A 14,061-nucleotide genomic window follows, 5' to 3' on the forward strand; every position below is an offset into this window, starting at 1 on the left:
CCAGGGTGTCTCTTAATGTCCCCACGATGTCCCCAAGGTGTCCCCAGCTGTCCCCAGTGTCCCCTCACAGTCCTCAGGTTGTCCCTTGGTGTCCCCAACTGTCCCCTCACTCCCCAGGGTGTCCCTTAATGTCCCCAGGGTGTCCCCAAGGTGTCCCCAACTGTCCCCTTATTGTCCCCTCACTGTCCCCTCACTGTCCCCTCGCTGTCCCCTCGCTGTCCCCAAGGTGTCCCCAGTGTCCCCTCATTGTCCCCTCACTGTCCTCAGGGTGTCCCTTGGTGTCCCCAACTGTCCCCCTCGCTGTCCCAAGGTGTCCCCAACTGTCCCCCCCATTGTCCCCTCCCCCCCCTCTCCCTCCCCGATGTCCCCAAAGTCCCTGAGCTTGGGGCGCGGGGACCTCGGGGGCCACATTGGGGGGGTCTCCCCCCCCCTTTTTATTGGGGGGGCAGGGGGGGGGGTGGCCTTTGTCCCCTCGGTGTCCCTGGGTCCCTCGGTGTCCCCTGGGGGGGGTGACAAAGGCTCCAGAGCCCGGCAAAGCGGTGGCCGGGGGGGCTCTCGGGACCCCGGGAACGGAGTTGGGGGCCCCCCCGTGGGAAAAGGGGGGAGGGGGGGGCTGTGGAGAAAAGGGGGGAAAAAAGGGTTAAAAAAATAGGGGGGGGATTTGGGGGAAATTTTTTGGGGGGGGGGGAAAAATTGGGGGGAAATTTTTTTGGGGGGGGAAATTTTGGGGAAAATTGGGGGGGGGGAATTTTTGGGGGGGAAAATTGGAAAATTTTGGGGGGGGGAATTTTTTTTGGGGGGGAAATTTTGGGGGAAAATTGGAAATTTTTGGGGGGGGAAAAATTTGGGGAAATTTTTTTGGGGGGGGGGGAAATTTTGGGGAAAATTGGGGGAAATTTTGGGGGGGGGAAATTGGGGGAAAATTTGGGGAAATTTTTTTGGGGGGGGAATTTTTGGGGGGAAAATTGGAAAATTTTGGGGGGGGGGAATTTTTTTTGGGGGGGGAAATTTTGGGGGAAATTGGAAATTTTTGGGGGGGGGGAAATTTGGGGAAATTTTTTGGGGGGGGAAATTTTGGGGAAAATTGGGGGAAATTTTGGGGGGGGGAAATTGGGGGAAAATTTGGGGAAATTTTTTTGGGGGGGGAAATTTTGGGGAAAATTGGGGGGGAAAATTTTCGGGGGGGGAATTTTTGGGGAAATTTGGGGGGGAGGAAAATGGGGAAAATTTTTTTGGGGGGATTTGAGGGAAAATTTAGGGGGGGAGAATTTGGGGGAAATTTTGGGGGGGGAAAAAATTGGGGGAAATTTTTTTGGGGGGGGAAATTTTGGGGGAAAATTGGGGGGGGGGAAATTTTTTGGGGGGGGAAGTTGGGGGAAAAATTGTGGAATTTGGGGAATTTTTTTGGGGGGGGAAATTGTGGGGGGGGGAAATTTGGGGGGGGAATTGGGGAAATTTTGGGGAATTTTGGGGGGGAGGAAAATGGGGAAAATTTTTGGGGGGGGATTGAGGGAAAATTTTAAGGGGGAGAAATTTGGGGGAAATTTTGGGGGGGGGAAATTGGGGGAAAATTTGGGGAAATTTTTTTTGGGGGGAAATTTTTGGGGGGGGGAAGTTGGGGGAAAAATTGGGGAATTTGGGGAAATTTTTTTTGGGGGGGGAAATTCTGGGGGGGGAATTTAGGGGGGGGGATTTGGGGGAAATTTTGGGGAATTTTGGGGGGGGAAATTGGGGAAAATTTGGGGGGGGAAATTTTTTTTGGGGGGGAATTTTTGGGGAAATTTGGGGGGGAGGAAAATGGGGAAAATTTTTGGGGGGGGATTGAGGGAAAATTTTGGGGGGGAGAAATTTGGGGGAAATTTTGGGGGGGGGAATGGGGGAAAATTTGGGGAAATTTTTTTGGGGGGGAAATTTTTGGGGGGGGAAGTTGGGGGAAAAATTGTGGAATTTGGGGAAATTTAGGGGGGAAATTGTGGGGGGGGAAACTTGGGGGGGGATTTGGGGGAAATTTTGGGGAATTTTGGGGGAGGAAAATGGGGAAAATTTGGGGGGGGGAAATTTTTTGGGGGGGGAATTTTTGGGGAAATTTGGGGGGGAGGAAAATGGGGGAAATTATTTTGGGGGGGATTGAGGGAAAATTTTGAGGGGAGAAATAGGGGAAATTTTGGGGGGGGGAAATTTGGGGAAATTTTTTTTGGGGGGGAAATTTTTGGGGGGGGAATTCTGGGGGGGAATTTTTTGGGAAATTTGGGGGGGAGGAAAATGGAAAATTTTTTGGGGGGATTGAGGGAAAATTTTGGGGGGGGAGAAATTTGGGGGAAATTTTGGGGGGGGGAATTGGGGGAAAATTTGGGGAAATTTTTTTTGGGGGGAAATTTTTGGGGGGGGGAAGTTGGGAAAAATTGGGGAATTTGGGGAAATTTTTTTGGGGGGGGAAATTCTGGGGGGGGAATTTAGGGGGGGAATTGGGGGAAATTTTGGGGGAGGAAAATGGGGAAAATTTGGGGGGGGAAATTTTTTTGGGGGGAATTTTGGGGGAAATTTGGGGGGGAGGAAAATGGGGAAAATTTTTGGGGGGGGATTGAGGGAAAATTTTGAGGGGGGAGAAATTTGGGGGAAATTTTGGGGGGGGAAAATTTGGGGAAATTTTTTTTGGGGGGGAAATTTTTGGGGGGGGAAGTTGGGGGAAAAATTGGGGAATTTGGGGAAATTTTTTTTGGGGGGGGAAATTCTGGGGGGGGAATTTTGGGGGAAATTTGGGGGGGGAATTGGGGGAAATTTTGGGGAAATTTGGGGGAGGAAAATGGGGAAAATTTGGGGGGGGAAATTTTTTTGGGGGGAATTTTTGGGGAAATTTGGGGGGGAGGAAAATGGGGAAAATTTTTGGGGGGGGATTGAGGGAAAATTTTGAGGGGGAGGAATTTGGGGGAAATTTTGGGGGGGGAAAAATTGGAAATTTTTTTTGGGGGGGAAATTTTGGAAAATTGGGGGGGGAAATTTTTTGGGGGGGAAGTTGGGAAAATTGGGGAATTTGGGGAAATTTTTTGGGGGGGGGAAATTGTGGGGGGGGAAATTTGGGGGGGGGATTTGGGGGAAATTTTGGGGAATTTTGGGGGGGAGGAAAATGGGGGAAAATTTTTTGGGGGGATTGAGGGAAAATTTTGGGGGGAGAAATCTGGGGGAAATTTTTTGGGGGGGAAAATTTGGGGAAATTTTTTTTGGGGGGAAATTTTGGGGGAAAATTGGGGGGGAATTTTTTTGGGGGAATTTTTTTAGGGGGAGAGTTGGGGGAAAAATTGGGGAATTTGGGGAAATTTTTTTTGGGGGGAAATTCTGGGGGGGGAATTTTTGGGGAAATTTGGGGGGGGGAAAATGGGGGAAAAGATTTTGGGGGGGGATTGAGGGAAAATTTAGGGGGGGAGGAATTTGGGGGAAATTTTGGGGGGGGGAATTGGGGGAAAATTTGGGGAAATTTTTTTTGGGGGGGAAATTTTGGGGGAAAATTGGGGGGGGAAATTTTTGGGGGGGGAAGTTGGGGGAAAAATTGTGGAATTTGGGGAAATTTTTTGGGGGGGGGAAATTCTGGGGGGGGAATTTGGGGGGGGGAATTGGGGGAAATTTTGGGGAATTTTGGGGGGGAAATTGGGGAAAATTTGGGGGGGGGAAATTTTTTTGGGGGGAATTGAGGGAAAATTTTGAGGGGGGAGAAATTTGGGGGAAATTTTGGGGGGGGAAAAATTGGGGGAAAATTTGGGGGGGAATTGGGGAAAAATTGGGGGGGAAAATTGGGGGAAATGGTGTCCCTGTCCCCAGGAATGTCCCCAAGGGGGTGGTGGCACTGTCCCTGTCCCCAAGGGGGGGTGGTGGCATTGTCCCTGTCCCCAAGGGGTGGTGGCAGTGACCCCAGGGGGGGTGGTGGCCCTGTCCCTGTCCCCAGGGGGGGTGGTGGCCCTGTCCCTGTCCCCAAGGGGGGGTGGCAGTGACCCCAGGGGGGGTGGTGGCACTGTCCCTGTCCCCAAGGGGGGGTGGCAGTGACCCCAGGGGGGGTGGTGGCATTGTCCCTGTCCCCAAGGGGGGTGGTGGCAGTGTCCCTGTCCCCAGGGGGGGGTGGTGGCACTGTCCTTGTCCCCAAGTGGGGGTGGCAGTGACCCCAGGGGGGGTGGTGGCAGTGTCCCTGTCCCCAGGGGGGGTGGCAGTGACCCCAGGGGGGGTGGTGGCATTGTCCCTGTCCCCAAGGGGGGGTGGTGGCCCTGTCCCTGTCCCCAACTCACCGGGCCAGCTCTGCAGGAGGAGGTTGAGTCCCTGGATGTGGCTCTTGAAGTCGCCGGGGTCCTGGGGAAGGGGGGGAGGGGAGGGGACCGGGAGGGGACATTGGGGACATTTTGGGGGGAGGGGGGGGGGAGGAGGACGGGCCCGAAGCAAAGGGACAAATTCTGGGGGCTCATGAGGTTGAAGGGCTGGAACGTGGCCACCAAACTCAGGTGGTCCAGGAGCCGCCTCAAGGTGGCCTGAGGGGACACAAGGGACACCCTGGTGGCCTCCAGATCCCTCAGGAAAGGCGACCAGGGGCTGGGCTACCGATCTGGGGGGCTGGGCTACCGATTTGGGGGGTTGGGCTACCGATTTGGGGGCTGGGCTACCGATTTGGGGGCTGGGCTAGCGGGTTTGGGGGCTGGGCTACTGGTTTAAGAGCTGGGCAAGCAGTTTGGGGAGATGGGCAACCAATTTGAGAGCTGGGCTACCACTTTCTGGAGCTGGGCAACCACTTTTTGGAGCCAGCACCCCATTTTTTTCTCCTGGGCCCCCATTTTTAGCCCTGGGCACCCATTTTTAGTGTTGGGCACCCATTTTTTTTATACTGGGCACCCATTTTTGGGCCCTGGGCACCCACTTTTCCTCCTGGGCACCCATTTTTTAGTGCCTGGCACCCATTTTTTTCTCCTGGGCCCCCATTTTTGGGGCTCTGGGCACCCATTTTTGGTGTTGGGCACCCATTTTTTTTCTCCTGGGCCCCCATTTTAAGCCCTGGGCCCCCATTTTAAGCCCTGGGCACCCATTTTTGGGCCCTGGGCACCCACTTTTCCTACTGGGCACCCATTTTTTAGTGCCTGGCACCCATTTTTTTTCTCCTGAGCACCCATTTTTGGGCTCTGGGCACCCATTGTTGGGCTCTGGGCACCCATTTTTTCCCCTGGGCCCCCATTTTAAGCCCTGGGCACCCATTTTTGGTGTTGGGCACCCAGGTTTTCTCCTGGGCACCCATTTTGGTGCCAGACACCCATTTTTTAGTGCCAGGCACCCATTTTTGGGCTCTGGGCACCCATTTTTTCCCCTGGGCCCCCATTTTTAGCCCTGGGCACCCACTTTTGGTGTTGGGCACCCATTTTTTTTATACTGGGCACCCATTTTTGGCCCTGGGCACCCACTTTTTCCACCTGGGCACCCATTTTTTAGTGCCAGGCACCCATTTTTTTCTCCTGGGCACCCATTTTTGGGCCCTGGGCCCCCATTTTTAGCCCTGGGCACCCATATTTGACCTCTTGGCACCCAGATTTTCTCCTGGGCACCCATTTTGGTGCCAGACACCCACTTTTTGGTGCCGAGCACCCCATTTTTTAGTGCTGGGCACCCATTTTAAGCCCTGGGCACCCATTTTTGGGCCCTGGGCACCCACTTTTTTTCTCCTGGGCACCCATTTTTAGAACCAGGCACCCATTTTTGGGCCCTGGGCCCCCATTTTAAGCCCTGGGCACCCATTTTTAGTGTTGGGCACCCATTTTTTCCCCTGGGCCCCCATTTTAAGCCCTGAGCACCCATTTTTGGTGTTGGGCACCCAGATTTTCTCCTGGGCACCCATTTTGGTGCCAGACACCCACTTTTTGGTGCTGAGCACCCCATTTTTTAGTGCTGGGCACCCATTTTTAGCCCTGGGCACCCATTTCTAGTGTTGGGCACCCACTTTTCCTCCTGGGCACCCATTTTTGGGCCCTGAGCACCCATTTTTAGCCCTGGGCACCCATTTTTGGTGTTGGACACCCATTTTTTTTATACTGGGCACCCATTTTTGGGCCCTGGGCACCCACTTTTTCCACCTGGGCACCCATTTTTTAGTGCCTGGCACCCATTTTAAGCCCTGGGCACCCATTTTTGGGCTCTTGGCACCCATTTTTCCCCCCTCCCCCCCCCTTTTTTCCCCCTCTCCCACCTCCTGGGCCTGGGGCAGCCCCTGCAGGGGGGGCCGGGGGGGTCTCTGTCCCGGGGGGGGCTCTGGGGTCTCCAGAAGAGCCCGGAGAAGGGGGGGGGGCAGGAGGGGGGAGGGCAATTCCCGGAGAAAATCCTTGAGGATTCCTGGGGGGGGGAAAAAAATGGGAGTCAGGGAGAGGGGGAAAAGGGGGGGGGAGTTTGGGGGGGGGGAAAGGGAAAAATTGGGGAAAAATTGGAGGAAATTGGGGGGGAAGTTGGGAAAAATTTTGGGGGGGGGGGATTTTGGGGGGGGGGAAATTTGGGGGGAAAATTGGGAAAAATTTTGGGGGGGAATTTTTTAGGGGGGGGAATTTGGGAGGAAAATTGGGAGGGGGAAAATCTGGGGGGGGAATTTGGGGGGGAAAAATTTGGGGGGGGGGGCAATTCCCAGAGAAAATCCTTGAGGATTCCTGGGGGGGGGAAAAAAATGGGAGTCAGGGAGAGGGGGAAAAGGGGGGGGAAATTTGGGGGAAAATTTGGGGGTGGTTTTGGGTTTTTTTGGGGTGTTTTGGGAGGGGAAGAGTGGAGGGGTTTGGGGGGTGTTTTTGGGGTGTTTTGGGTTTTTTTGGGGGGAGTTTTGGGGAGGGAGTTGAGGGGGGGTTTGGGGGGCTTTTTGGGTGGTTTTGGGTGTGTTTTGGGGGTGTTTTTTGGTTTATTTTGGGTATATTGGGGTGTGTTTTGGGGGTATTTTTGGGGTTTTTTGGGGGGGAGTTGGGGAGAGAATTGAGGGGGGTTTTGGGGGTGCTTTGGGGGTGTTTTGGGTTTTTTTGGGGGTGTTTTGGGACTGGAAGAGGGGATGGGTTTGGGTGGTGTTTTTGGGGTGTTTTGGGGGGAGTTTTGGGGAGGGAATTGAGGGGGGTTTTTGGGTGTATTTTGGGGGTGGTTTTGGGTGTATTTTGGGGTGTTTTTTGATGTATTTTGGGTGTTTTGGGGGTATTTTCGGGGTTTTTTGGGGGGGAGTTGGGGAGAGAATTGAGGGGGTTTTGGGGGTGTTCTGGGGGTGTTTTGGGATTTTTTGGGTGTTTTTGGGGTTTTTTGGGGGAGTTTTGGGAGGGGAAGAGGGGATGGGTTTGGGTGGTTTTGGGGTTTTTTGGGGGAGTTTTGGGGAGAGAATTGAGGGGGGGTTTGGGGGTGGTTTTGGGGTGTTTTGGGTTTTTTTGGGGATGTGTTTTTGGGGGAGTTTTGGGGAGGGAATTAAGGGGATTTTTGGGTGTATTTTGGGGGTGGTTTTGGGTGTATTTTGGGGGATTTTTTTTGGTGTATATTGGGGTGTTTTTTGGGGGTCTTTTCGGGGTTTTTTTGGGGGGGAGTTGGGAAGAGAATTGAGGGGGGTTTTGGGGGTGTTTTGGGTTTTTTTGGGGGTGTTTTGGGACTGGAAGAGGGGATGGGTTTGGGTGGTGTTTTTGGGGTGTTTTGGGGGTTTTTGGGGGAGATTTGGGGAGGGAATTGAGGGGGGGGTTTGGGGGGGCTTTTTGGGGTGTTTTTGGGTGTGTTTTGGGGGTGTTTTTGGGGTTTTTTGGGGGGGAGTTGGGGAGAGAATTGAGGGGGGTTTTGGGGGTGGTTTTGGGGTGTTTTGGGTTTTTTGGGGGGGAGTTTTGGGGAGGCAATTGAGGAGGGGGTTTTGGGGGGCCTTTTGGGGTGTTTTTGGGTGTATTTTGGGGGTGTTTTTGGTGTATTTTGGGTATATTGGGGTGTGTTTTGGGGGTATTTTTGGGGTTTTTTTGGGGGGGAATTGGGGAGAGAATTGAGGGGGGTTTTGGGTTTTTTTGGGGGTATTTTGGGAGGGGAAGAGGGGATGGGTTTGGGTGGTGTTTTTGGGGTGTTTTGGGGGGAGTTTTGGGGAGGGAATTGAGGGGGTTTTTGGGTGTATTTTGGGGGTGTTTTTTGATGTATTTTGGGTGTTTTGGGGGTATTTTCGGGGTTTTTTTTGGGGGGGAATTGGGGAGAGAATTGAGGGGGTTTTGGGGGTGTTCTGGGGTGTTTTGGGTTTTTTTGGGGGTGTTTTGGGGGTTTTTTGGGGGAGTTTGGGGAGGGAATTGAGGAGGAGGTTTTGAGGGGGCTTTTTGGGGTGTTTTTTGGTGTATTTTGGGTATATTGGGGTGTGTTTTGGGGTATTTTTGGGGTTTTTTGGGGGGGAGTTGGGGAGAGAATTGAGGGGGGGTTTGGGGGTGGTTTGGGTTTTTTGGGGGGTGTTTTTGGGGGAGTTTTGGGGTTTTTTGGGGTAGTTTTGGGAGGGGGAGAGGGGATGGGTTTGGGTGGTGGTTTTGGCATTTTTTGGGGAATTTTGGGGAGGTAATTGAGGGGGGGTTTTGGGTGTATTTTGGGTATATTGGGGTGTGTTTTGGGGGTATTTTTGGGTTTTTTTGGGGGGGAATTGGGGAGAGAATTGAGGGGGTTTTGGGGGTGTTTTGGGTTTTTTTGGGGATGTGTTTTTGGGGGAGTTTTGGGGAGGGAATTGAGGGGGTTTTTGGGTGTATTTTGGGGGATTTTTTGGGTGTATTTTGGGTATATTGGGGTGTGTTTTGGGGGTATTTTTGGGGGGGAATTGGGGAGGTAATTGAGGAGGGGGGTTGGGAGGTGTTTTTGGGTGTGTTTTTGGGTGTATTTTGGGTATATTGGGGTGTGTTTTGGGAGTATTTTGGGGGTTTTTTGGGGGGGGAGTTGGGGAGAGATTGAGGGGGGTTTTGGGGGTGTTATGGGTTTTTTTGGGGTTTTTTTTTGGGTTTTTTGGGGGAGTTTTGGGGGAGGTAATTGAGGGGTGGTTTTGGGTGTTTTTTGGTGTATTTTGGGTATATTGGGGTGTGTTTTGGGAGTATTTTGGGGGTTTTTTGGGGGGGAGTTGGGGAGAGAACTGAGGGGGGTTTTGGGGGTGGTTTTGGGGTGTTTTGGGGTTTTTGGGGGAGTTTTGGGGAGGTAATTGAGGAGGGGGGTTGGGTGGTGTTTTGGGTGTATTTGGGGGTGTTTTTTGGGGGTATTTTGGGGTTTTTTTGGGGGTGTTTTGGGACTGGAAGAGAGGATGGGTTTGGGTGGTGTTTTTGGGGTGTTTTTGGGGGGGGGGCACCCACCGGTGATGACGTGGATGTCGGGGTACAGCTCCTCCCCCAGCCTGACCCCCCCGCTGTCCCGCTCGAAGGCGTCGCGGAGCCGCCGCTTGAGAACCGCGGAGCCGCAGAGACGGTAGAGCCCCACCACCTGGGGACATCGGGGACAGCAGAGGGGACACTGGGGACAGCACCGGGGACAGAGGGGACCCAGGGGACCGAGGGGACAGCAGAGGACAGCAGGGACATTGGGGAGATTGGGGAGATTTGGGATATGGGGGCATTGGGGACATTGGGGAGAGAGGGGACAGTGGGGACATCAGAGGGGACAGTGGGGACAGCAGGGAGAGAGGGGACAGCAGAGGGGACATTGGGGACAGCAGAGGGGACAGAAGGGACCGAGGGGACAGCAGGGGACAGGGGACAGGAGAGGGGACATTGGGGACAGCAGAGGGGACATTGGGGACAGCAGAGGGGACAGAGGGGACAGTGGGGACAGAGGGGACACTGGGGATTTGGGGGATACTGGGGACAGAGGGGACAGCAGGGACATCAAAGGGGACAGGGGACAGCAGAGGGGACATTGGGGACAGCAGAAGGGACTGAGGGGACAGCAGGGGACAGCAGAAGGGACAGTGGGGACAGTGGGGACAGCAGGGGACAGGGGACAGCAGAGGGGACAGAAGGGACCCAGGGGACAGCAGGGGACAGAGGGGACACTGGGGATTTGAGGGATACTGGGGACAGAGGGGACAGTGGGGACATCAAAGGGGACAGGGGACAGCAGAGGGGACACTGGGGACAGAGGGGACTGAGGGGACAGCAGGGGACAGGGGACAGCAGGGACATTGGGGAGATTGGGGAGATTTGGGATATGGGGGCATTGGGGACATTGGGGACAGAGGGGACAGCAGGGGACATCAGTGGGGACAGCAGGGAGAGAGGGGACAGCAGAGGGGACAGTGGGGACAATGGGGACAGCAGAGGGACAGGGCACAGCAGAGGGGACAGAAGGGACCGAGGGGACAGCAGGAAGAGAGGGGACATTGGGGATATTTGGGATATGGGAACATTGGGGGCACTGGGGACATTGGGGATAGAGGGGACAGTGGGGACATCAGAGGGGACAGTGGGGACAATGGGGAGAGAGGGGACAGCAGAGGGGACATTGGGGACAGCAGAGGGGACACTGGGGACAGCACCGGGGACAGAAGGGACCAAGGGGACAGCAGGGGACAGGGGACAGGAGAGGGGACATTGGGGACAGCAGAGGGGACAGTGGGGACAGTGGGGACAGCAGGGGACAGAGGGGACACTGAGGATTTGGGGGATACTGGGGACAGAGGGGACAGCAGGGACATCAAAGGGGACAGGGGACAGCAGAGGGGACACTGGGGACAGCACCGGGGACAGAGGGGACAGCAGGGGACAGGGGACAGCAGGGACGTTGGGGAGATTTGGGATATGGGGGCACTGGGGACAATGGGGAGAGAGGGGAAAGCAGAGGGGACAGAAGGGACCGAGGGGACAGCAGGGGACAGGGGTGGGACAGCAGAGGGGACACTGTGGACAGCACCGGGGACAGAGGGGACCCAGGGGACAGCAGGGGACAGGGGACAGCAGGGACATTGGGGAGATTGGGAGATTTGGGATATGGGGGCATAGGGGACATTGGGGATGACACTGGGGACACTGGGGGGGACACTGGGGGGGACACTGGGGACACTGGGGGGACACTGGGGATGACACTGGGGACACTGGGGATGACACTGAGGGAGACACTGGGGGGCACACTGGGGACACGGCACACTGAGGGGAAGACACTGGGGACACTGGGGATGACACTGGGCACACTGGGGGGGACACTGGGGGGGACAGAGGGGACACTGGGGATGACACTGGGGGGACACTGGGGACACTGGGGGGGGACACTGGGGACACTGGGGACGGACACTGGGGGGGACACTGGGAACACTGGGGGGGGACACTGGGGATGACACTGGGGACACTGGGGATGACATTGGGGACACTGGGGGGGACACTGGAGACACTGGGGATGACACTGGGGGGGACACTGGGGGGGACAGAGGGGACACTGGGGGGGACACTGGGGATGACACTGGGGACACTGGGGGGGACACTGGGGACACTGGGGGACACTCTGACCTTCAGGCCCCGTTTCTCGATCTCCCCCAGACACTTCTGGACCAGCAGAGGGACCTTGCTGCCCGTTTGCTCCCTCTCCACCAGTTCTCCCAGTTCCACCCCGAAGACCCGGCCTCCTTCCCGGCCTCCTTCCCGGCCTCCTTCCCGGCCTTCCCGCTCTCCCGGCTCATCCCAAACTTCTCCCAAGGTCACCTTGGAGTAGAGGACACCTCGAGGTTGCAGCTTCACTGCCAACTGCTGAGCCCGACCACCTGAGGGACCCAAAGACCACGGGACCAAAGCTCCTTCTCCATGTTCTCCAGATCCTTCTCCATGTTCTCCAGATCCTTCTCCATGTTCTCCATCCCTTTTCCATGCCCTCCATCCCCTTCTCCACCTCCTTCTCCATGTTCTCCAGACCCTTCTCCACGTCCTCCAACTCCTTCTCCTTCTTTTCCAGACCCCTGAAATGTTCTCCAGACCCTTCTCCGTGTTTTCCATCTCCTTTTCCATGCCCTCCATCCCCTTCTCCAGCTCCTTCTCCAACCCAAACCCAACTCCTCCATATTCTCCATCCCCTTCCCCATGTCCTCCAACTCCTCTTCCATGTCCTCCAGTTCCTTCTCCTTCTTTCCAGACCCCTGAAATGTTCTCCAGACCCTTCTCCATGTTTTCCATCCCCTTTTCCATGCCTTCCACCTCCTCTTCCATGTTGTCCTGCTCCTTCCCATGTCCTCCAACTCCTCCTCATGTCCTCCAGACCCTTCCCAACGTTCTCCATCCCCTTTTCCATGTTCTCCATCCCCTTCTCCACGTCCTCCAGCTCCTTCTCCTTCTTTTCCAGACCCCTGAAATGTTCTCCAGACCTTTCTCCATGTTTTCCATCCCCTTCTCCATGTTCTCCATCTTCCCCATGTTCTCCATCCCCTTCCCCATGTTCTCCAGCTCCTTCTCCACGTCCTCCAACCCCTTCTCCTTCTTCTCCAGACCCTTGAAATGTTCTCCAGACCCTTCTCCATGTTCTCCATCCCTTTTCCATGCCCTCCATCCCCTTCTCCAGCTCCTTCTCCAACCCAAACCCAACTCCTCCATGTCCTCCACCCCCTTCTCCACATCCTCCAGCTCCTCCTCCTTGTTTTCCAGACCCCTGAAATGTTCTTCATCCCCTTCTCCATGTTTTCCACCCCCTTCTCCACGTCCTCCAGCTCCTTTTCTCCTTCTTTTTCCCTGAAATGTCCTCCAGACCTTTCTCCATGTTTTCCATCCCCTTCCCCATGTCCTCCAACTCCTCTTCCATGTCCTCCAGTTCCTTCTCCTTCTTTTCCAGACCCCTGAAATGTTCTCCAGACCCTTCTCCATGTTTTCCATCTCCTTCTCCATATCCTCCACCTCCTCTTCCATGTTGTCCTGCTCCTTCCCCATGTCCTCCAACTCCTCCTCATGTCCTCCAGACCCTTCCCAACGTTCTCCATCCCCTTTTCCATGTTCTCCAGACCCTTCTCCACATCCTCGTTCCTTGTCCTTGTTTTCCAGACCCCTGAAATGTTCTCCAGACCTTTCTCCATGTTTTCCATCTCCTTCCCCATGTCCTCCACCCCCTTCTCCACATCCTCCAGCTCCTTCTCCTTCTTTTCCAGACCCCTGAAACGTTCTCCAGACCCTTCTCCATGTTTTCCATCCCCTTCTCCATGTTTTCCATCCCCTTCTCCATGTTTTCCATCCCCTTCTCCATGTTTTCCACCCCCTTCTCCACATCCTCCAGCTCCTTCTCCTTCTTTTCCAGACCCCTGAAACGTTCTCCATCCCCTTCTCCATGTTTTCCATCTCCTTCCCCATGTCCTCCACCCCTTCTCCACATCCTCCAGCTCCTTCTCCTTCTTTTCCAGACCCCTGAAATGTTCTCCAACCCCTTCTCCATGTTCTCCAACTCCTTCTCCTTCTTCTCCAGACCCCTGAAATGTTCTCCAGACCCTTCTCCATCTTTTCCATCCCCTTTTCCATGTCCTCCAACTCCTCTTCCACATCCTCCAGCTCCTTCTCCTTGTTTTCCAGATTCCTGAAATGTTCTCCAGACCTTTCTCCATGTTTTCCATCCCCTTCTCCATGTCCTCCATCTTCCCCATGTTCTCCATCCCCTTCTCCATATTCTCCATCCCCTTCTCCACATCCTCCAGTTCCTTGTCCTTGTTTTCCAGACCCCTGAAATGTTCTCCATCCCCTTCTCCATGTTTTCCACCCCCTTCTCCACGTCCTCCAGTTCCTTCTCCTTCTTTTCCAGACCCCTGAAACGTTCTCCAGACCTTTCTCCATGTTCTCCATCCCCTTCTCCATGTTTTCCACCCCCTTCTCCACATCCTCCAACTCCTTCTCCTTCTTTTCCAGACCCCTGAAATGTTCTCCACCCCCTTCTCCACATCCTCCAACTCCTTCTCCTTCTTCTCCAGACCCCTGAAATGTTCTCCAGACCCTTCTCCATCTTTTCCATCCCCTTCCCCATGTCTTCCAACTCCTCTTCCATGTCCTCCAACTCCTTCTCCTTCTTTTCCAGACCCCTGAAACGTTCTCCAGACCTTTCTCCATGTTTTCCATCTCCTTCCCCATGTCCTCCACCCCCTTCTCCACATCCTCCAAA

General features: G+C 54.8%; 1 protein-coding gene across 1 annotated transcript; it reads right to left on the reverse strand.

Annotated features, from left to right (window-relative positions):
• Positions 1 to 379: 379 nt before the first annotated feature.
• On the reverse strand, positions 380 to 12,140 carry LOC139790658 (rho GTPase-activating protein SYDE1-like). The gene is given in 6 exon segments (XM_071732527.1): positions 380 to 613; positions 4,272 to 4,404; positions 4,407 to 4,508; positions 6,206 to 6,348; positions 9,309 to 9,435; positions 11,451 to 12,140. Coding segments are annotated over 6 exon segments (1,374 nt in total). The 3' UTR covers positions 380 to 434.
• Between the last annotated feature and the right edge of the window lie 1,921 nt (positions 12,141 to 14,061).

The sequence above is a fragment of the Heliangelus exortis genome, unplaced genomic scaffold (genome assembly GCF_036169615.1).
Source record: "Heliangelus exortis unplaced genomic scaffold, bHelExo1.hap1 Scaffold_116, whole genome shotgun sequence".
NCBI classification, from domain to species: domain Eukaryota; kingdom Metazoa; phylum Chordata; class Aves; order Apodiformes; family Trochilidae; genus Heliangelus; species Heliangelus exortis.